Source organism: Coregonus lavaretus, assembly GCF_964263955.1.
Source record: "Coregonus lavaretus genome assembly, chromosome: 31".
NCBI classification, from domain to species: domain Eukaryota; kingdom Metazoa; phylum Chordata; class Actinopteri; order Salmoniformes; family Salmonidae; genus Coregonus; species Coregonus lavaretus.
The window spans coordinates 16,440,853-16,464,117 of NC_140018.1; the positions used below are offsets into that span (position 1 = coordinate 16,440,853).

A 23,265-nucleotide genomic window follows, 5' to 3' on the forward strand; every position below is an offset into this window, starting at 1 on the left:
CTCCACTGGGCTGAATGTGGTGGTGGCAGCTCTCTCCCGTGTCTGAACAACACACACGCCTGCTCACATACACCAACACACACACACCTGCACTGTCAAGAGCTGTTTTGATATCTCCTGAGAGACTCATCCCTACAGGTGGTATATAAAGCCTGGGATTGGTTGTGTAAGGAGTCACATGGTTACTGTGTTGCGTGTGTGTTGTCGTGTGTCTCCCTCTCTCTCTCTGTCCCTCACTCCCTCCCTCTCTCTCCAAGAGAGATTATTAGGCCATTGGCACAGAATGAGAGAGCTGGTGTTGGGTTAACGTACCAAGAGAGATGTACCTGACTTTACTGTCCCTGGGCCACCCTCTGGGGATCAACGGGTCAGAAAACAATTCTGCAATGACGTTACTGGGAGGTAAGGGAGAGCAGGTTAACAATTAGGGGCAATTCAGATGATCCAATTGGGGCATGTTTTGCTGTTGCTGCTGTTGGGGAGATGCCACGCACGGACATGTGATCTTCACTGTACTTGAGAAAAAATCTGAAGCAAAATATATATGGCATTCACAATTATTGACCTGAACTAGCCTACTGTTTCAGTTAGATTTATTCTGGGGATACAGACAACCTATGACAGTCAGTGATGCTGTCAGTGATGGTGACAGTAGTTAGCAATAAGATCCCATCCACAGGGCACCTGCTGCAATTGTTTCCCACTTTTACCCACACTATTCAGAGCAGAGGTTGTTTGCCCTCTCATTTTGACTACCAGGGGTAGGCATCTAGATTCAGCCACGGGATGATTTTTGTCGAAGCGGATGGTCGGGGGGCCGGAACATCATTATAATAATTTGTACCCTGCAAATTGACCACAACTAAGTCCAAAAAGAGATGGTATTTGAAAATAACAATAATTTCATTTCTTGATTACATTGAGACACGATCACAGTACCAGTCAAAAGTTTGGACACACCTACTCATTCAAGGGTTTTTCTTTATTTTTACTATTTTCTACATTGTAGAATAATAGTGAAGACATCAAAACTATGAAATAACACATATGGAATCATGTAGTAACCAAAAAAGTGTTAAACAAATCAAAATATATTTTAGATTTTAGATTGTTCAAAGTAGCCACCCTTTGCCTTGATGACAGCTTTGCACACTCTTGGCATTCTCTCAACCAGCTTCATGAGGTAGTCACCAGGAATGCATTTCAATTAACAGGTGTGCATTCTTAAAAGTTAATTTGTGGAATTTGTTTTCTTCTTAATGCGTTTGAGCCAATCAGTTGTGTTGTGACAAGGTATTCAGAAGATAGCCCTATTTGGTAAAAGACCAAGTCCATATTATGGCAAGAACAGCTCAAATAAGCAAAGAGAAATGACAGCTCATCATTACTTTAAGACATGAAGGTCAGTCAATCTGGAAAATGTCAAGAACTTTTAAAGTTTCTACATGTGCAGTCGCAAAAACCATCAAGCGCTATGATGAAAATGGCTCTCATGAGGACCGCCAGAGGAATGGAACACCCAGAGATACCTCTGCTGCAGAGAATAAGTTCATTAGAGTTACCAGCCTCAGAAATTGCAGCCCAAATAAATGCTTCACAAAGTTCAAGTCACAGACACATCTCAACATCAACAGAGGGAACTGTGTGAATCAGGACTTCATGGTCGAATTGCTGCAAAGAAACCACTACTGAAGGACACCAATACGAAGAAGAGACCTGCTTGGGCCAAGAAACACGAGCAATGGACATTAGACTGGTGGAAATGTGTCCTTTGGTCTGGAGTCCAAATTGGAGATCTTTGGTTCCAACCGCCGTGTCTTTGTGAGACGCGGTGTGGGTGAACGGATTATCTCCGCATGTGTAGTTCCCACCGTAAAGCATGGAGGAGGAGGTGTTATGGTGTGGGGGTGCTTTGCTGGTGACACTGTCTGTGATTTATTTAGAATTCAAGGCACACTTAACCAGCATGGCTACCACAGCATTCTGCAGCGATACGCCATCACATCTGGTTTGGGCTTAGTGGGACTATCATTTGTTTTTCAACAGAACAATGACCCAACACACCTCCAGACTGTGTAAGGGTTATTTTACCATGGAGAGTGATGGAGTGCTGCATCAGATGACCTGGCCTCCGCAATCCCCCAACCTCAACCCAATTGAGATGGTTTGGAATGAGTCGGACGGCAGAGTGAAGGAAAAGCAGCCATCAAGTGCTCAGCATATGTGGGAACTCCTTCAAGACTGTTGGAAAAGCATTCCAGGTGAAGCTGGTTGAGAGAATGCAAAGCTGTCATCAAGGCAAAGGGTGGCTATTTGAAGAATCTCAAATATAAAATATATTTTGATTTGTTTAACACTTTTTGGGTTACTACATGATTCCGTATGTGTTATTTCATAGTGTTGATGTCTTCACTATTATTCTACAATGTAGAAAATAGTAAAAAATAAAGAAAAACCCTGGAATGAGTAGGTGTGTCCAAACTTTTGACTGGTACAGTATATATAAATATTGTATTATTTTATTTATATCTAAACAACACAAAACTCCAAATTGATTTGGATATGATCATCAGAACATTGCTATTTAGCTGACAACCACAGAGGGGCGCTAATTGTTGTGTGATGTGAACTTTAATTTAAAAACAATTCTACAATAATACAACTATGAAGCGGGTATGGCTGTAAATGTTGTAGTTATTTAATAAATCATGTTGTTTAAATTTAGTAATGCTTCAGTAGTTCTTATCGGGTTGTTGTTTTGCACCAATCTGAATCAGGCATTTATCTTGAGCCCCATGCCACCAAAAGCGTCACTAACGTGTGTCATACATATTCGAAGGACCCTTACGATAATTCAGAAAACTGACATTTGAATGCGCATTAACGTTGAACTTGTTTTATGCAACATTAATCACATTTTGTGCATGGAAATTAATTCTACGAAGACATAAAACGTTAATGGATATATTATAATAAAGTGTGTCGTTGCTATGACAGGTGGAGGTTCTCTAACCGAGAAGAAAATATTGCACGTAGCTAGCTGGTAAACAACTAGCTGGCTAGCCCGCTCACTTGCAGAGGGTGAAATCGACACCATTCACGTTAGAGGGGTGGCTGACTCAGTTTCGTTTCAGATATTTATATCAGAAAAGTGGGGAATCTTCCCATTTGTCGTTGCTAATAGCTAGCTCGGTGCTCGTGCTTAGTTGGCAATCAGGAGCTAGCTAGCTAACTAAGCTTAGCTGGCAGGCAGGAGAGTAGGGCTGTGGAATGGTCCGACTTGTTAACGTTAGTTAGCCAAACACAGCAACCAAGAGGTAAATACATACTTCTAGAATTACTTGTAATTGCCAAGCAATTGCTAATTATAATATATCTCCAATGAAGTAGTTAGAGCATATTACTGCAAAGTGCAAACAGATAAAATGCAAGCCAATGCATTTAATCATAATCAAGACAATACAAGCTAGTGACTTCATGTTATTTGTATATGCATGCATTTTTACTTGATGGATAAGCCACATCATTGTGACCCTATGTGATTCTGTCATAGGAGAATGAAGCAATTGCTTTTTAGCGTCCAAAGATATCTGGGCTATTGATGAAGAATATGCATTTAGACTGAATTACTTCATAACTTCCCTTACATTTTAGTTGCCATCGTATTACAATGTCAAAGCAAATGTAATCAGTGGGTTTGAACTCTAGTGGATTACCATGAAGCCAATGCAAATGCATCCCAACATATTTTAATGGTGCATGTTAGACATTTGCGTTCACATATCCGGGTCTTTTCAGATCAGTGCACATAGAGGAGAGGAAGCCACTTTACACCAGAGATACACTTTTTATTTCTAACCATATCTATCCCCCTTGTCTCCTCCTGACCCTACCCCCCCTCATCCCTCCTCAGCCATGATGAAGAGAAGGGGCGAGGTGGCCTCAGAGCCGCTGAAACGGAGTAAGAAACAACGCCTTGAGGATGCCAGCTCAGACGAGGAGTCGCCGCTACTGACAACCAGTCAGGGTAATCACCATCACATTGCTTTATACATAGTTCTCACTGTGCAATGATATTCAGGATTTGGCAAAATGTCACAGGCCATGACCTGTGTTTTTGTTTGTGTGTGTGCCTCTCCTCCTCCCAGACTCTAGTCAGAGTGACTCCCACAGCGACCCGGAAGACCACAGACCAGGTTTCTCTATGCCCACTATATCCCAGAATGCATCAGCCACAGACGATGCCAAACAGAGCGACGCCAACAAGTTCCCCATGTACAACAGCGTGTCGCAGAAACTCATGGTAAGATGACACTCACATGTGTCCCATTGACTTACAAAGATAAAACTATACGAGGGATCATGGATCCCAAAATGTTCCATCCCTCTTTATCCCTCCCTCACGTTTTTTTTCTTCTGTGTTCCCTTCTTCCTCCTCCAGGCCAAAATGGGTTTCCGTGAAGGTGAAGGTCTAGGTAAGTTTGGCCAGGGGCGCAAGGAGATCATCGAGGCGTCCACTCAGAGAGGGAGGAGGGGTCTGGGACTCACACTGCAGGGCTTCCAGGGAGAGCTCAACGTGGACTGGCAAGACGAAATTGAGGTATGACACAACCACAACATCATCACAGACATACAAACATACGCAAGCAGATAGCTTTGTCACACTGTCTTCTCATCAGATTAAAATAGGCTGTTAGGATGGGATATTTCCCAATTCTATGTACAGTCCACAGGAGAAAAGAATGCACTCACCAATGTAAACAACACCTTCTCTTTCTACCCCCTCCCTCATTCTCTTCCCCTCTCTCTCCCCCCTTCTTCCACCCGCTCTCTCTCCCCCCTCTATCTCTAGCCCAGTGCTGTAGAAGAGGTGAAGTGGTTCCCAGAATGCTCCACAGAGATCCCAGATGCAGATGAGTTGAGGGGGTGGATGGCTGTGGGACCGGTACACACACATGCGTGCTCGCACACAATTTTAACACACATTCTTCTCAATCTGTCATTCTCACGCACTATATGTTTTGGTCTATTTCAGAGGAAACTGAAGATTGAGGATGAGACAGACTTTTGCACAGAGGATCTTCTACACAGCCTTCTGAGGTGCAAGGTGAGCTACCTAAAGAACAACCCTCTATTCAACTGCAAGCAACACTACATCATCATCATCAGGATATTGATTCTATAATGGCATAAGTAAGTTATGGCAGTAAAAGGTGTGTGTGGTCTGCAGACGGTGTTTGACGATCTGGAGGGGGAGGAGATGAGGCGAGCTCGGACGCGCTCCAACCCCTACGAGACTATTAGAGGAGCCTTCTTCCTCAACAGGTAGTCTAACTTACTGAATAACACACTGATGTTCTAGCATCACACAAACACATGCTAGCTCACATTGTGCTAATGAAGCCCCTGGGCCCCTGTGCGTACAAAATATACCCCAGTTTTCCTGCAAAAGTTGGCATTTATAAAAAACTGAACATGTCCTTTCCTCCATGCAAACTTTAGACTCCTCAAACTCAACTCTGGACCTCAAAGCCAGTTCCACTGCTTTTTTTCATTGTTCCCTCTAATCAGGGACTGATTTAGACCCAGGTCGGTGCAACTAATTATCAGGTTGAACAGAAAATCAGCAGGTTCTGGACCTCGTAGGGTAAGAGTTGAATACCCGAGCTTTAGACCATGCGTACGCACATCTTATAGTGGTTGAAGTATTGTATTGCAAGCAGGTAAGCAGGTCTAAGTATTTTTTTGCAAATGGGGGATCTGATGACACGCTTATTCATAAAAACATAATAAAAAGATGCAGCCATTTGCCGTTAATGAGACGAGCGAAAACGAAGTGCTTTGTTTTTGGAATCTAAATAATTAGACATAGGAATCTATTTCCTATTTATTTATTTTTATAACCATTGCAGAATATATTCATCACCTTTTCTGTCCGTGATGGGTTCATAGTCCTGAAGTAGCCATACAACAAATTACCATGCGCATCTCTCTTTTAATTGGGCCTATGTAATAGATAGGCTATGCAATAGATAGGCTATGTATTTCCAGTTTTGGTATATGTGATCCCATAGGCAGCGTGGTTTATAGCCTACAGACACATTTAACAGGTGAACATCAAGACAGTTGATCTTTTACTTTGAAATATGTATACTACTATGGAGCCTACTGTAATTTCAATTTGTTGTGAGTAGCCTAGACAGTGTTTCAGAATTCACGGGCAGTCCAGCATATTTAGGTTGAGGGAGAAGTTGATGCAAAAGATTGTTGAATTAACATTTTCTGCTGACAGGTCCACAACTATTTGCCATTGTTTTCTCTTTCTGTCACAGTCCTTTGCCAGATACAGCATAAATTACTGCAAAACATGTAAACCTTCTGCCAACAAAGTAAATAGACCGGTAGCTTATGTCAAATATTTGACAGTATGGGTAGGCTACAGTATTGCTGTGCGATAGGAGCGCGACATCACTGCCTAATTTAATCTGAGCCTATAACAAGGCAGGACATAGAAACCCAATAATCTATTGATTAACTAGATATTGAGCAACCTTTGCATAGAAGTGTGGGCTGTAGCGTACTTTTAAATTGTTTCCAATATACTACATGGTCAAAAGTATGTGGACAACCCTTCACATTAGTGGATTTGGCTATTTCAGCCACACTCGTTGCTGACAGGTGTATAAAATCGAGCACACAGCCATGCAATATCCATAGACAAACATTGGCAGTAGAATGGCCTTACTGAAGAGCTCAGTGACTTTCAATGTGGCACCGTCATAGGATGCCACCTTTCCAACAACTCAATTCGTCAAATTTCTGCCCTGCTAGAGCTGCCCCGGTCAACTGTAAGTGCTGTTATTGTGAAGTGGAAACATCTAGGCGCAACAGCGGCTCAGCCGCGAAGTGGTAGGCCACACAAGCTCACAGAACGGGACCGCTGAAGCGCATAGCGCGTAAAAATCGTCTGTCCTCGGTTGCAATACTCACTACCGAGTTCCAAACTGCCTCTGGAAGCAACGTCAGCGAAATAACTGTTAGTCTGGAACTTCATGAAATGGGTTTCCATGGCCGAGCAGCCGCACCCAAGTCTAAAATCACCATGCGCAATGCCAAGCGTGTGGTGTAAAGCTCGCCGCCATTGTACTCTGGAGCAGTGGAAACGCGTTCTCTGGAGTGAAGAATCACGCTTCACCATCTGGCAGTCCGACTGACAAATTTAGGTTTGGGGGATGCCAGGAGAACGCTACCTGCCCCAATGCATAGTGCCAACTGTACAGTTGGGTGGAGGAGGAATAATGGTCTGGGGCTGTTTTTATGGTTTCGGGCTAGGCCCCTTAGTTCCAGTGAAGGGAAATCTTAATGCTACAGGATATAATGACATTCTAGACGATTCTGTGCATCCAACTTTGTGGCAACAGTTTGGGGAAGGCCCTTTCCTGTTTCAGCATGACAATGCCCCTGTGCACAAAGCGAGGTCCATACAGAAATGGTTTGTCGAGATCGGTGTGGAAGTACTTGACTGGCCTGCACAGAGCCCTGACCTCAACCCCATCGAACACCTTTGGGATAAATTGGAACGTCGACTGCGAGCCAGGCCTAATCGCCCAACATCAGTGCCCAACCTCACTAATGCTCTTGTGGCTGAATGGAAGCAAGTCCCTGCAGCAATGTTCCAACATCTAGTGGAAAGCCTTCCCAGAATAATGGAGGCTGTTATAGCAGCAAACGGGGGACCAACTCCATATTAATGCCCATGATTTTGGAATGAGATGTTCAATGAGCAGGTGTCCACATACCTTTGTTAATGTAGTGTACAATCAGTCTTGCAGAATGCGCAGGCAGGCACTCGCTATAGGCAGCATGCATGTTTAGTTTAAAAAAGTAATGGAAAAATATCAAAATATTCTGCCCACACGGGCCACACCTCTACAGAAATGTGATCAAATGCCTTTGCATTTTCTTTTACAAACTGCCGTAGCCTAATTCAAATAGTGACAAATGATACAGCAAATAAAGGGCGTTATTGTCACCATAAAAGGTGAGTGGAGGGTGTTTTCCGGGCAGAGCTTTAATGCTGCGTACAGTGCATTCGGAAAGTATTCCGACCTCTAGAAATGTTCCACATTTTGTTACGTTACAGCCTTATTCTAAAATGGATTAAATAGTTTTTTCCCCTCATCGATCTACACACAATACCCCATAATGACAAAGCAAAAACAGGTTTGTAAGACATTTTTGCAAATTTATAAAGAATAAACAGAAATATTACATTTACATAAGTATTCAGACTCTTTACTCAGTACTTTGTTGAAGCACCTTTGGCAGCGATTACAGCCTCACCTGTATTTGGGGAGTTTCTCCCATTCTTCTCTGCAGATCCTCTCAAGCTCTGTAAGGTTGGATGGGGAGCGTTGCTGCACAGCTATTTTCAGGTCTCTCCAGGGATGTTCGATCGGGTTCAAGTCCGGGCTATGGCTGGGCCACTCAAGGACATTCAGAGACTTGTCCCGAAGCCACTCCTGCGTTGTCTTGGCTGTGTGCTTAGGGTTGTTGTCCTGTTGGAAGGTGAACCTTCGCCCCAGTCTGAGGTCCTGAGCACTCTGGAGCAGGTTTTCATCATAGATCGCTCTCTACTTGCTCCGTTAACCTTTCCCTCAACCTCCCAGTCCCTGCCGCTGACAAACATCCCCACAGCATGATGATGCCACCATCATGCTTCAACGTAGGGATGGTGCCAGGTTTCCTCCAGACGTGACACTTGGCATTCAGGCCAAAGAGTTCAATCTTGGTTTCATCAGACCAGAGAATCTTGTTTCTCATGGTCTGAGAGTCCTTTAGGTGCCTTTTGGCAAACTCCAAGCGGGCTGTCATGTGCCTTTTACTGAGGAGTGGCTTCCGTCTGGCATACCATAAAGGCCTGATTGGTGGAGTGCTGCAGAGATGGTTGTCCTTCTGAAAGGTTCTCCCATCTCTGGAGAGGAACTCTGGAGCTCTGTCAGACCTCCCTGACCAAGGCCCTTCTCCCCCGATTGCTCAGTTTGGCCGGGCAGCCAGCTCTAGGAAGAGTCTTGATGGTTCCAAATTTCTTCCATTTAAGAATGATGGAGGCACTGTGTTCTTGTGGACCTTCAATGCTGCAGAAATGTTTTGGTACCCTTCCCCAGATCTGTGCCTCGACATAATCCTGTCTCGGAGCTCTACGGACAATTCCTTCAACCTCATGGCTTGGTTTTTGCTCTGACAGGCACTGTCAACTGTGGGACCTTATATAGACAGGCGTGTGCGTTTCCAAATCATGTCCAATCAATGGAATTTACCACAGGTGGACTCCAAGTTGTAGAAACATCTCAATGATGATCAATGGAAACAGGATGCACCTGAGCTCAATTTCGAGTCTCATAGCAAAGGGTCTGAATACTTATGTAAATAAGGTATTTCTGTTTATTTTAAAAACATTTGCTAACATTTCTAAAAACCTGTTTTTGCTTTTTCATTATGGGGTATTGTGTGTAGATTGAGGAAAAAATATAATTTAATCCATTTTAGAATAAGGCTGTAATGTAACAAAATGTGGAAAAAGGGAAGGGGTCTGAATACTTTCCGAATGCACTGTATGCAAGTTTATAAATCTCAATATTTTTTGACGTACGTATTCTTTTCAGAAATGGTGCACGCAGATATTTAGTGTGAAATTTACGCAACGGTTATAAATGAAGCCCCTGACTTTTTACTTACAGTAGCTGATAATAATGACTCACTTATCTGTTGTGTGTGTTTGTTTTCTCTGTAGAGCGGCTATGAAGATGGCCAACATGGACCACGTCTTTGACGGCATTTTCACCAACCCAAAGGATTCACAAGGGGTGAGTGACCCTTTCCATTCACACTTGATCTAATCAATGAAAGTGACATGTAGCAAATGCATATTTGGTAGATATTTGTGACAGGTTTCCAGCTGTTACATGATAAAGGTGTGTTTTTTTCCGTGTTTCTCCCCATGCAGAAGCCCCAGACGCGAGACCGCGAGGGGGAGCTGCTGTATTTCGGGGACGTGTGCGCGGGGCCGGGGGGCTTCTCAGAGTACATCCTGTGGAGGCGGCGTTGGCATGCCAAGGGATTCGGCATGACCCTCAAAGGACCCTGCGACTTCAAACTGGAAGACTTCTACGCTGCGCCCAGCGAACTGTTTGAACCCTACTATGGTATGTACCATGGTGTACCCCATGTGCTGAGTGTCAACAATGGTGCAGACTTCACACCAAGTTTCTATCAGAGAGGAAGAAAACATGGCTGAACAAATACAAAAAAAGTCTTATGGTCAAATGTAAAAAATATGTAATTTCTCCTCTACTTCCTCCATCTCCTCTTTTCACTCTCCCTGTGGCTCAGGTGAAAACGGGGTGGACGGGGATGGTGACATCACTCGTCCGGAGAACATCAGTGCGTTCCGGAATTTTGTCATGGAGAGTACAGAGAGGAGAGGACTGCACTTCCTCATGGCTGACGGGGTGAGTTGGAGTCTTCATCGCACTGTCATCATTGGCCAAAGGCGTAGTGAGACGTGTTTGATTGGTGGGGTGGGTTGTTGAGCTCATCTCTGTTTTCTGATTGGTAGGGGTTCTCAGTGGAGGGGCAGGAGAACATCCAGGAGATTCTGAGCAAACAACTGCTGCTCTGTCAGTTCCTCACCGCAATGTCTGTACTACGGACAGGTACGTCTGTCTATCTGTCTGTTTGTCTGTCTCTTACTATCCAGAAGTGTAAGGACAGTGAGTGACTGTTGTGTTCTCTGTCTCCCCCAGGTGGTCACTTCCTGTGTAAGACCTTTGACCTGTTCACACCGTTCAGTGTGGGGCTGGTGTACCTGCTCTACCTCTGCTTCGACAGGGTGTCCCTCTTTAAACCCATTACCAGCAGGCCCGCCAACTCCGAGAGGTGTGTGTGTAAATGCTGTTATTAAGGCCAATACTATATACCTCGACCAATACCTATTAGCTATGTTCTGACATTATATCCTTGGTTTTCAGATACATAGTGTGTCGCGGTCTGAAGCCTGGTTCAGATCCGGTCAGGGAGTACATGTTCACGGTCAACCTGAAGCTCAACCACCTGAGGAACTCGGAGTCTGATGTCAACGAGGTGATGCCCATCGAACTCATCAAAGGAGACACTGAGTTCTATAACCACATGATCAACTCTAACGAGAGGTAGAAAGACACACGCACACATGACACACACATACACACAAATAAACACAGGCTTTATAATCATCCATGTCTCCCTGCAGCCACTGTGTAGTCCAGATCAAAGCCCTGGCTAAGATCCATGCCTACGTCTTAGACACGTGAGTTACCTACTCCCTCCCTTCTACTGTTCAAATCAGTGCAAACGTGTTGGAATGTAGTGTACCTGCATGTGCAAGTACAATCTGACTGTGTTGTGTATTGTCAGGACCCTGTCAGAGGCCAGGCAGGCTGATATTCGTAAGGAGTGTCTGAAGCTTTGGGGGGTGAGTAGTACTGAGGAGTTAGTGAGGGCTGGTCAGTGTGTATAGAGACGGGTATCTGAGCAGTTCAATCACCTATCTTGATAGCACTCACTAGTTATTTGTTTCTTTGTCTCTCTCTCTCTCTCTCTCTGTTTAGATCCCTGATAAGGCCAGAGTCACTCCCGTCTCCTCAGACCCCAATTCCAAATTCTATGAGCTGATGAAGGTGAGATTGTGGCCTCCCATCCCTTTTAGATAGGGTTTTTATCACCATGTGTGTGATCATGTATTAGTAGAATTGAACGTTCTCTCTCTCTCTCTCTGTCTCTCTCTTTTTCTTTGTCTATGTCTCTCAGGGTTCTGACATCGAGTTGTTGAACTCCAAACCCACCCCTCTGAGCTCCACCACTCTGGATAAGGTTCACCATGTCCTGGACTACCGGTGCATTGTGGGAGGAGGGGAACAGCTCTTCCTGTTAGGTCTAGGGGTGAGAGAGAGCAGACACCACTCTGGACCTGGGCCATGATCATCTCAGCAGTAGTTCTCTTGTTATTCACAAATAGACATGTGAATCCCATTCTTCTCATGCCTCTCTCTCTACAGAAGTCTCAGATCTACATGTGGGACGGCAAGCATCCTCTGCGCTGGAGGAAGCTGGAGAACTTCAAGCTGGAGCTGCCCAGAGAGACCCTGCTCAGTGTAGAGATTGTCCAGGAGCTGAAGGGAGAGGTGAGAGAGGAGAGGAAGGGATGGTGAAGAGTGGGGGAGTTGAATAGGGGAAGGAGAAGGAAGAGAGGAAGTAATTACTATGGTTGTTTACCTTTTTCTGATTGTTTGTTGAACACAGGGTAAAGCCCAGCGCAGGATCAACGCAGTACACGTGCTAGATGCCCTGGTTCTCAACGGCACTGACGTACGGGTCCAGCACTTCAACCAACGGTGAGGCAACAACTCTAACCTTCACCCAGGGGTGAAAGTAGATTTAACGGAGTGGCTGCGGATCTGACTTTTCTGGACCCCTCTTTCCGACAGCTAAAGTCCCAAAGCTGCGCATGTGCGGGCTTCTCTACGCACAGACTCTGCTCTACTCCTAGAGAACGGACTACTCTGTCGCGTGGTGCTCATTTACTAAAGTTAGATCAGCATATATAACTTTATTGTAAAATAGAAAACACCACCTAATTTCTTATGAGATTTTAGGATGATTGTGCGACTGGTGAAATGTTTCTCATGCAGCCTAAACTCGACAGCGTGCGCCACTAGGCAAAATATGTGCTTATATTTAAACTGAACACAGGTAGGTTATGCTACAGTTTAACATCTGCTCTAAAATTCTCTCACTGTACATTATTCAAAACAACACTGTAGGCTACTTCGAAACAACTCTGTATAACTCAAGAAGATCTAAATGCATATCCCCATGACACTGATTGAGGTCAAATGGTTGGTATGCAGATGCTGCATGGATGTTTCACCGGTAAAACTTGAAGAATTATCTTTCACCATTGACAGTGAGAAATGTCAAGGGAGGGTGACCACACAAATGTGTGTGTAAAGTAGAGGTAAAGAAAAGTGTGTAAAACGTGATTTGGATCTTCAGCTCTGTGGAAAAGGGATCCATGGGGGTGGGACAGGGTGGTTACCTACGGATCCGCAGCCTCTGCCTAGATTTACATTTTGGATAGAAAATTCTGGGCCTAATAGTACCAGACTGTACCGGCTTACTTTCACCCCTGCCTTCACCTTATCTGGTGATCACATGTATTGTTGCTGAACTGTGGTCACTGTGTCCACAGAATCCAGATGGCAGAGAAGTTTGTGAGGGCCGTGTCCAAGCCAAGCCGACCAGACATGAACCCTATCAGGTAACAACCCTACACTCTTACTTTTTTCTGCTTGAATAAGAATAAATATAAGGGGAAGAGTCCTAATGTTTCTCTGCTTTTCTCATCAGAGTGAAGGAGGTGTACAGGCTGGAGGAGATGGAGAAGATCTTTGTCAGGTATGAGAAGGTTATTGCTATTGCCATAGTCAACATTTTAGAGAGGGAGAACTCTGCATTAGTTTAATCATGAATGTATAAGTAAATGAACGAATATTCCTGAACCTCCTAGACTGGAAATGAAGGTGACTAAGAGTTCAGGAGGAGTCCCTCGTCTGTCCTATACTGGCCGGGATGACCGCCACTTCCTCCCAAATGGCCTATACATCATCAAAACTGTCAACGGTATGTACTGTAGCTAAGGTGACATACAGTGCATTCGGAAAGTATTAAGACCCCTTTACTTTTTCCACATTTTGTTACATTACAGCCTTATTCTAAAATGGATTACACATTTTTTCCTCATCAATCTACACACAATACCCCATAATGACAAAGCAAAAACAGGTTTTTAGAAACTTTTGCTAATTTATTAAAAATTAAAAACGGAAATATCACATTTACATAAGTATTCAGACAAGTATTCAGACCCTTTACTCAGTACTTTGTTGAAGCACCTTTGGCAGCGATTACAGCCTTGAGTCTTCTTGGGTATGACACTGCAAGCTTGGCACACCTGTATTTGGGGAGTTTCTCCCATTCTTCTCTGCAGATCCTCTCAAGCTCTGTCAGGTTGGATGGGGAGCATCGCTGCACAGCTATTTTCAGGTCTCTCCAGAGATGTTAGATCGGGTTCATGTCTGGGCTCTGGCTGGGCCACTCAAGGACATTCAGAGACTTGTCCCGAAGCCACTCCTGTGTTGTCTTGGCTGTATGCTTAGGGTTGTTGTCCTGTTGGAAGGTGAACCTTCGCCCCAGTCTGAGGTTCTGAGTGTTCTGGAGCAGGTTTTCATCAAGGATCTCTCTGTATTTTGCTCCGTTCATCTTACTCTCGATCCTGACTAGTCTCCCAGTCCCCACCGCTGAAAAACATCCCCACAGCATGATGCTGCCACCAACATGCTTCAACGTAGGGATGGTGCCAGGTTTCCTCCAGACGTGACGCTTGGCATTCAGGCCAAAGATTTCAGTCTTGGGTTTCATCAGACCAGAGAATCTTGTTTATCATGGTCTGATAGTTCTTTAAGTGGCCTTTTGGCAAACTCCAAGCAGACTGTCATGTGCCTTTTACTGAGGAGTGGCTTCCGTCTGGCCACTCTACCATAAAGGCCTGATTGGTGGAGTGCTGCAGAGATGGTTGTCCTTCTGGAAGGTTCTCCCATCTCCACAGAGGAACTCTGGAGCTCTGTCAGAGTGACCATCGGGTTCTTGGTCACTTCCCTGACCAAGGCCCTTCTCCCCCGATTGCTCAGTTTGGCTGGGCGGCCAGCTCTAGGAAGAGTCTTGGTGGTTCCAAACGTCTTCCATTTAAGAATGATTGAGGCCACTGTGTTCTTGGGGACCTTCAATGCTGCAGAAATGTTTGGTACCCTTCCCCAGATCTGTGCATCGACACAATCCTGTCTCGGAGCTCTGTACGGACAATTCCTTCGACCTCATGGCTTGGTTTTTGCTCTGACATGCACTGTTAACTGTGGGACCTTATATAGACAAGTGTGTGCCTTTCCAAATCATGTCCAATCAATGGAATTTACCACAGGTGGACTCCAATCAAGTTGTAGAAACATCTCAAGGGTGATCAATGGAAACAGGATGCACCTGAGCTCAATTTCGAGTCTCATATCAAAGGGTCTGAATACTTATGTAAATAAGGTAATTCTGTTTTAAAAAATATATAAATTAGCAAAAATGTCTAAAAACCTGTTTAGGTGTTTGCATTATAATAATAATAATAATAATAATAATATGCCATTTAGCAGACGCTTTTATCCAAAGCGACTTACAGTCATGCGTGCATACATTTTTGTGTATGGGTGGTCCCGGGGATCGAACCCACTACCTTGGCGTTACAAGCGCCGTGCTCTACCAGCTGAGCTACAGGGGACCACCATTATGGGGTATTGTGTGTAGCTTGATGAGTAAAATAATGTAACGAATGCACTGTATATTATAGAAGAGCATCAATGGTAGGAGAGTGTGAATTTATGTACACTGAACAAAAATATAAACGTAACATGTAAAGTGTTGGTCCCATGTTTCATGAGCTGAAATAAAAGATCCCAGACATTTTCCATATGCACAAAAAGCTAATTTCTCTCAAATGTTGTGGCCAAATTTCTTTACATCCCTGTTAGTGAGAATTTCTCCTTTGCCAAGATAATCCATCCACCTGACAGGTGTGGCATATCAAATAGCTGATTTAAACAGCATGATCATTACACAGGTGCACCTTGTGCTGGGGACAATGAAAGGCCTCTCTAAAATGTGCAGTTTTGACACAAAACACAATGCCACAGATGTTTCAAGTTTTGAGGGAGCATGCAATTGGCATGCTTACTGCAGGAATGTCCACTAGAGCTGTTGCCAGATAATTACATGTTAATTTCTCTACCATAAGCCGACTCCAACGTCGTTTTAGAGAATTTGGCAGTCTCAAAACCGCAGACCACATGTATGGTGTCGTGTGGGCGAGTGTTTTGCTGATGTCAACTTTGTGAACAGAGTGCCCCATGGTGGCGGTGGGGTTATGGTATGGGCAGGCATAAGCTACGGACAACGAACACAATTGCATTTTATTGATGGCAATTAGAATGCACAGATATACCGTGACAAGATCCTGAGGCCCAGTTGTGCCATTCATCCGCCGGCATCACCTCATGTTTCAGCATGATAATGCATGGCCCAATGTCGCAAGGATCTGTAAACAATTCCTGGAAGCTGAAAATATCGGTTATTCCATGGCCTGCATACTCACCAGACATGACACACATTGAGCACGTTTGGGATGCTCTGGATTGACGTGTATGACAGCGTGTTCCAGTTCCCACCAATATCCAACAACTTCGCACAGCCATTGAAGAGGAGTGGGACAACATTCCACAGGCCACAATCAACAGCCTGATCAACTCTATGCGAAGGAGATGTGTTGCACGAGGCAAATGGTGAACACTAGATACTGACTGGTTTTCTGATCCACGCCCCTACCTTTAAAAAAAAAAGTTATCTGTTACCATCAGAAGCATATCTGTATTCCCAGTCATGTGAAATCCATAGATTAGGGCCTAATTTATTTATTTCAATTGATTGATTTCCTTATATGAACTGTAACTCAGTAAAATCTTTGAAATTGTTTAATGTTGCATTTATATATATTTTTTGTCTTCTTTTTAATACATTTACAAACATTTATAAAAACCTGTTTTTGCTTTGTCAAAAAAATAATCTGTTTTTAGAATTGGATTGTAATTAAATGTTTGGTGCCAACATGAGCAGTTTGCCAAACTCTGTGGCTCTCTGAGGCAGCTCTCCATGTAATTATTTTACATAGACCACTCTCTCTCCTCTCTATTTCTAAAAACCTTTTTGCTTTTTCATTATGTGGCATTGTGTTTAGAGTGATGAGGGGGAAAACCTATTGAATACATTTTTGAATAACGCTGTAATGTAACTAAATGTGGAAAAAGTAAAGGGGTCTGAATAATTTCAGAATGCACTGTATATGTGTGTGAAAGAGAAAGGTGGAGCATTTCTGCTCTAGGATGCAGGACTCAGGATGTTTTCTCACAGACATTTCTCTTCCTCTGACGTGCAGACCCCTGGACGATGGCGTACAGTAAGAACTCCAAGAGGAAGTTTTTCTTCAACAAGATGACTAAACAGTCCACCTACAACCTGCCAGCCAACTCTGTGGCCCCCTTCCAGTGCGTACCGCTATGCACCGGTCTCAAATCTGTGTGGTAGACTAAAGATATGTGCGACAAGGAATTGTCTGAATGTTTCTGCATCTGAACCTAGTCTACTCTAGACAGTGGGTCTCAAACCTCTCCTCTGGGACACCCAGACATTTCACAGTTGTGTTGTAGCCCCGAACTACCTCACCTCAAGGGTTTGATGATTAGTTGACAAGTTGAATCAGGAGTGCTAGCTCTTGAATAGATCAAATACATGGAACGGCTGGGGGTCCCAAAGGAGAGGTATGAAATGGATTGAAAGGTTATTGAACTGAATCTGTTGTTTCTAATTTGTGTGTGTATGTCTCCTCAGCGTCTGCCATACGGAGCGTCTGTTCTGGGCGTGGGAGGACGGGGTCAGAGTTCACGACTCTCAGACGCGGGTTGACCCTGAGAAGCTGTCTAAGGACAATGTGCTTTCCTTCATCCACCAGCACTACCAGCCCTGAGCCACCAGGGGGAGCCCCCCCAGACACATAGAATATTGCCATAGACAGATAACAGTACCCTGCACAGGGTTTGGCAAACTGCCATTCACAAAATGTTCATGGGCGCTATTTTGGCTTTAAAAAAACATTTGAGGTTAGAATTGGATTGTAATTAAATATTTGGTGCCAACATGAAGGACAGTTTGCCAAACTCTGTGGCTCTCTGAGACAGCTCTCCCTGTAATTATTTTACATAGACCACGCTCTCTCCTCTCTACTGTCCCAAGTTCTATGTATCAGATCAGATCCACTGTACAGAATGCAGCTTAGAATTGATTTTAATACTTTATGACGAAAACAAACATTGACAAGCTGTCACATTACGTGTTGCATTGCATGCTCCTATTTTTTCTATTGATTCCATGCCCCCCGTCCCTTTGCTTGTATTCATGCCATGCCTCCATGATTTGCAGTGTGTTTGTGTACAAGATGCTGTGGTGTACTCTGATCTAGAACCTCTCTCTGAAGCTCACACACTACATATGTTTTTATCTGGAACTGAAAATCTCCCATTGTGCCTTTTTAAAGGGATACTTTGGGATTTTGGCAATGAGGCCCTGTATCTACTTCCCCAGAGTCAGATGAACTTGTGGATACCATTTTTATGTCTCTGTGTTCAGTATGAAGGAAGTTAGAGGTAGTTTCCCTTTAAGGCACTACACTATATGTCCCGGTATGCCTGACTTGCAAAACTTTGTATCAATAATCTGAGTCCAACCATCTCACCCACCCAGCTTGTTTTTACCCTCTAAGTTCTCTACAGGAGTGCCTGGCCAGTCATGCTCTCCTCCTTTAAGCAACAACCAAACCTTTGTACACATGGGGAGTGGTGTGATGTAGCATAGCTAGGACCCAGAGCAGGGTTGGGGTCAATTCTGGTCAATTCAGAAAGTAAACCAAATTCCAATTCCATATTTTCCCACATCAAAAAGCGTTGCAGAGAATTGGAATGGAATTTACCCCAACCCTGGCCAGGGAAAACTCCTGGCCTTCATTAAAACACTGGGTTATATCAAATACAGCCTTTCCTTCCATTCATTCTAGCCTGTCTGTCTAGGGGCTTATTGGGGGTTTCAGGTTTTGGAACTTTTTACCTGTCGTCACCCTGTGTTTATTTTGTTGCATCCTGTTGCCTTGCTCCGCTTATCCTAGTTTTGTTTAGTTTGTGAAATGTTAAAGATGAGGTAACTTTTTTCTTTGTTATGTTTCATCCCTGTTGATGATAATGTAGTAATAAAAAGAAAAGTTTGTTCTTCCCAGAAACCATTTTTCCAGGCCCAGTTGTCCTTTGCATGCACAATCACTCTCCTGTCCTCTACCATAGCTGATGTGGTGAAAGTTCTGCCACAAAATGTCTGGATGCTACATATTGGCAGTGATCGAGTTATCCTACTATGAAACATGATACATAAATATGATCCATTTATCATAGGCTTATAGAAGAGAGCTTTGCCTCTGTATGTCATTAAGTTAGTTGATTCTGATTAGCAATAGAATGGTCAACTAGAGAACAGATATTTGAGATACATTCTTTATTTTTTTTATGTTCAGACATAACAAAATAACAATGTTCAGACATGCCAAGCATGTAATTATCTTCATTAATTTACAATAAACATATATAAACGTATTGCCTCAGGTGACGGATCAAAATTATGTGAAGCTGGCTGCAGGTAGGAAGGCCTTCATGCGTATCAAACATTGCTAAAAATGCAATGCCTGAACAAAAAAAGGCCATGGGGAGATTCATTTTGGCACCAAAGGCTTGAATGAATTAAGACATGAACAAAAACACATACACCCCACCCTTATTCTAATGGTATACAGTATATGTCGCCCTGTGCCCATATTGACAAAGCATTTCCGAGTAGGAGGGCTCATACTCCGAGACGCTTTGTAAATACAGACCCTTGCAAAATGATGTCAGAGATAAAGTCAAGTCTCAGTCTCTCAGGTTTGGGTGATTTATCTACAAAGACAAAGTCTTAGCGGTCATTGACCACAATGAGAAGTAAAGCATCATTTGGGCAACAGTCTGAGAACACAATCCCAGGGTGCACTATGTAAACCCATTGAGAAGTAGTCTTTTCATACCCTCATCATAGCACAACGTGCAAGGAAGTCAAAGGAAGAATTGTATACTCTGTCACACTTGATGAAGAGTTCATGATTTACATAAGCATTGTGCATGATTGTGCTTTCATGAGTTGTCCTTAACAGACCATCAGTAACCATTGAAGCGTAGTAAGAGTATACCACAGTCTGTATGATGGGGAAGGCAAAGCTCAGCACCCAGGAGATGATGATGTGGATGACTTGACAACGAACATCCAATTTGTAGTGGCTCAACAAATTAGGCGATTTGAGTACCAAAGCTTGACAGAGCAGAGGTACCGGTGAGCAGAGTGCGAATTACGAGGGGGGGATAAACCCCCCTGAAAGAGAGATGAGCCCCCGTAAATTAAACAAAAGTCATAACTTTAGGGGGACTGTAAATAATGCTAATTTACCAGTGGTGTAAAGTACTTAAGTAAAAATACTTTGAAGTACTACTTAAGTAGTTTTTTGGGGTATCTGTACTTTACTACTTATATTTTTGACAACTTTTACTTGTACTCCACTACATTCCTAAATAAAATAATGTGCTTTTTCCTCCATACATTTCCCTGACACCAAAAAGTAATCGTTACATTTGAAATGCTCAGGCAGGACATCAATATGGTCCAATTCACACACCTATCAATATAACGCGTTGTCATCCCTGCTGCCTCTGATCTGGCGGACTCACTAAACACAAATACTGTGTTTGTAAATTATGTCTGAGTGTTGGAGTGTGCCCCTGGCTGACCGTTATTTTTTAAATGTATTTTTATCGTGCAGTCTGGAATTGTATGTGTCGAATTTACTTTTACTTTGTACTTCTACTCAAGTATGACAATTGAGTACTTTTTCCACCACTGTACTTAACTACATTTAAAACCAGATACTTTTAGACTTTTACTCAAGTAGTATCTTACTGGGTGACTTTCACTTGAGACCCCCGAATGTCACCGTATAATTTGCACAAATGGCTGCATGAAGGCTTTTAGCTGCCAAAGCAGTCTTTGGTCCTGATGAAGATGTAACATAACACAGTCAACTGTGCTAAGATGAGTTCATTCATATTCAGTAGTGGATAAAGGCGTAGTAGAAGAGAGCACTGACAGCCAATAGAGCAACAGAGAGCATCATATTCCTCCTGTTCTCTCCTCTCAACACCTCCAGCTCTTTATCTAAATGAGAGGGAACAAGGGTCAGTCCATAATGTCCCACACACACATCATTCATTCAGGATCCAGTTTCACAATAACACCTATCCTACAATTCTACTATATGAATTGTGTATCACATTTTCTATGAAACAAACGTTTTCCTTACCATACTTTTGCATCCTTTCGTTCATTATCGTCATTTCATCCTCCAGCGATTGTCTGTCGAGTAGAGGGAGATTAGGAATTGTGCTTTCATCACCGTCATCATTATCATAATCGTTGTCATCATTATCATAATCGTTGTCACCATTATCATCACCTGTCTTGATCAGAGAGCTCCTCGCGCCGCCGTCTGAACTCTGCCCTCTCGATACTGTCGTGACATCGCAACCGTCGCTCCTCAACACGATCAATCTGTGTAGGGGACATATCGATGATTAAATATCTCTGGCCATAACATTGGGTGACACCTGTGAATTGTCGCAAACATGGTTCCCTAATATGGTAGCAATATACTTCGCCTCTTCCTCTCTTGCTAAGGTGAGCTCACGCATGGTATCCAATGTCTGAATGAAGCTTGTTAGTTAACGTAGCTAGCTAACGTTAGTTATCTTGCTTGCAATTTCCAGAGCAATGTAACGTTATGCCACGTGACGTAAGAAACCATCAAATTACTAGTTACTAGTGTAACGTGTCTTACCTCGCTAGCAACGCTGACTTTCTCTCTCTTGTCCTTCGATTTTGTCATTTTGTGAGAAAAACACACCAAAGTAAACGACCTGCCGCGAGTACAACAATTCTTCTTCTTGGGGTTTCTGCGAGAGGAGGATCTAATCTCGGGAAATGCCACCCCTAGCTGTGTGGAGTATAGGGGATAGTGCACGAGGTGAATGTTACGCACATGCGATTCAAACCATTCTTTAATGTAGGCTACTATTGCACTTTTAATCTAGATTATAGAGCAGCTGTGCGTATGATGTATCAAATAGTATTGTTGCCAGTGATGCCCCTTGTAATACTGCAGTCAATTGAGCCGACACACGCAAAACGCAATCAAGCCATTCGCGCTTCAGTTGCCTCCTGAATTGTGCTGCGCGAATACACAACACTTTACGGTAACGGGTAGGGAAACTGAGTCCGACGCACTCTCATGCACAGATAGAGACGTGAGCTACAAATTGTTTCAAGCAAACAGTTTGAAGCACACTTATTAAATCTTCCACGATACCAAATCGTTTATTTCATTTTCTTGCCTTATCAAAAAGTACCTTGATTTCACGGGTAGAGTAGAGTGAGGCTGCAGTAGCCAACCGGGGGTGCTGTTTTACTTTTTTCCCTAGACTCCAATCCCATTCGATGCATTAAACGGATGTGGGTGGAGCTATGTCTACTTAAAGAGTGCTAATTTAAAAAAACTCACAAAAGCTCTGACGAAGGCTTTGAAGCCGATACGTAAAGCTTATTAAAGAGCAGTGATACTAGCAAGAGCAGTGTGCGGGTTTCTTTTTCTCTCTCACCTTATTCAACTGTTACCATGCACCTGCAAAAAAGATAGCTCAGATATGCGAGTGCTTTTTGAATTTTTATTTTTTTTATTTTTTAATAACTACATTTACTTGGTCTCTCCTCACATTCCTTATCTTTCTTTTTTATTAAAAGTAATTATATTACAGTAAACTTTGATGAACCTTATGTCCAAAAAAACATATTTTGAAATGTGTGCCACTATTAGATCAATAATCCATTGTCATTAAAACTGCAAAGCATAACATGCCCATATTATGCCAGCTACAATACACATTAAACTACAGTGTTTTTTCAATCTTGTAGCTGCCATAATATGGGCATGTTATGCTTTTCAATGTTAATAACAATGGATTATTGATCTACTAGTGGCACACATGTCACAAAGTGTTTACCATCCATTTTTGCTGCGTTAAAATTGAATTATAATACCTCAAAGTTCACTATAATAGGCCAAAACAAGAATGCATCTACTAGTGGCACAAGTCACAAAACATCTTTAAAATGGCATAATATGGGCATTTTCTGGTATGCAATAGTCATCACACTGGATTAATGATCTACTAGTGGCACACAAAAATAAAGTCTACCAGCCATTTTTTGTGATTTTGTTGTTTTTACATAGGGGTCATCAAAGTTCACTGTAATATAACTATTTTGTAGCTATCGTCTCTATCTGTGCATGCGAGTGCATCCAACTCAGTCCCCCTACCAGAAACACGGGATATCGTAAAGTAT

The 23,265-nt window shown here is 43.1% G+C and overlaps 2 protein-coding genes across 2 annotated transcripts; one reads left to right on the forward strand and one right to left on the reverse strand.

Moving 5' to 3' along the window:
- The first annotated feature begins 2,831 nt into the window (after positions 1 to 2,831).
- cmtr1 (cap methyltransferase 1) lies at positions 2,832 to 19,020 on the forward strand. Its single transcript, XM_084149392.1, has 24 exons — positions 2,832 to 3,317; positions 3,914 to 4,027; positions 4,149 to 4,303; positions 4,442 to 4,600; positions 4,853 to 4,945; positions 5,036 to 5,107; positions 5,231 to 5,325; positions 9,794 to 9,866; positions 10,007 to 10,205; positions 10,393 to 10,511; positions 10,619 to 10,715; positions 10,806 to 10,938; positions 11,031 to 11,210; positions 11,291 to 11,347; positions 11,455 to 11,512; positions 11,649 to 11,717; positions 11,848 to 11,979; positions 12,096 to 12,221; positions 12,340 to 12,431; positions 13,289 to 13,357; positions 13,447 to 13,494; positions 13,607 to 13,719; positions 17,126 to 17,234; positions 17,578 to 19,020. The coding sequence occupies exons 2-24, from the start codon at positions 3,916 to 3,918 to the stop codon at positions 17,711 to 17,713; spliced, it is 2,496 nt and encodes an 831-aa protein (XP_084005518.1). The 5' UTR covers positions 2,832 to 3,317; positions 3,914 to 3,915; the 3' UTR covers positions 17,714 to 19,020.
- A 249-nt stretch (positions 19,021 to 19,269) lies between these two features.
- ccdc167 (coiled-coil domain containing 167) lies at positions 19,270 to 21,805 on the reverse strand. Its single transcript, XM_084148957.1, has 4 exons — positions 21,704 to 21,805; positions 21,323 to 21,417; positions 21,170 to 21,222; positions 19,270 to 21,024 (listed from the first exon to the last, which is right to left on the reverse strand). The coding sequence occupies exons 1-4, from the start codon at positions 21,749 to 21,751 to the stop codon at positions 20,918 to 20,920; spliced, it is 303 nt and encodes a 100-aa protein (XP_084005083.1). The 5' UTR covers positions 21,752 to 21,805; the 3' UTR covers positions 19,270 to 20,917.
- Positions 21,806 to 23,265: the final 1,460 nt, after the last annotated feature.

Excerpts from the sequence above, each read along its gene's own strand:
- cmtr1 (XM_084149392.1), top strand. The coding sequence starts at position 3,916 with ATGATGAAGAGAAGGGGCGAGGTGGCCTCAGAGCCGCTGAAACGGAGT. Across the intron at positions 4,601-4,852 it reads ACTGGCAAGACGAAATTGAG|CCCAGTGCTGTAGAAGAGGT; the intron begins GTATGACACAAC and ends CTCTATCTCTAG. Across the intron at positions 12,222-12,339 it reads TCCAGGAGCTGAAGGGAGAG|GGTAAAGCCCAGCGCAGGAT; the intron begins GTGAGAGAGGAG and ends TGTTGAACACAG.
- ccdc167 (XM_084148957.1), bottom strand. The coding sequence starts at position 21,751 with ATGACAAAATCGAAGGACAAGAGAGAGAAAGTCAGCGTTGCTAGCGAG. Across the intron at positions 21,418-21,703 it reads AAGTCAGCGTTGCTAGCGAG|ATTGATCGTGTTGAGGAGCG; the intron begins GTAAGACACGTT and ends TCCCCTACACAG. Across the intron at positions 21,223-21,322 it reads GAGCTCTCTGATCAAGACAG|ACAATCGCTGGAGGATGAAA; the intron begins GTGATGATAATG and ends TCTACTCGACAG.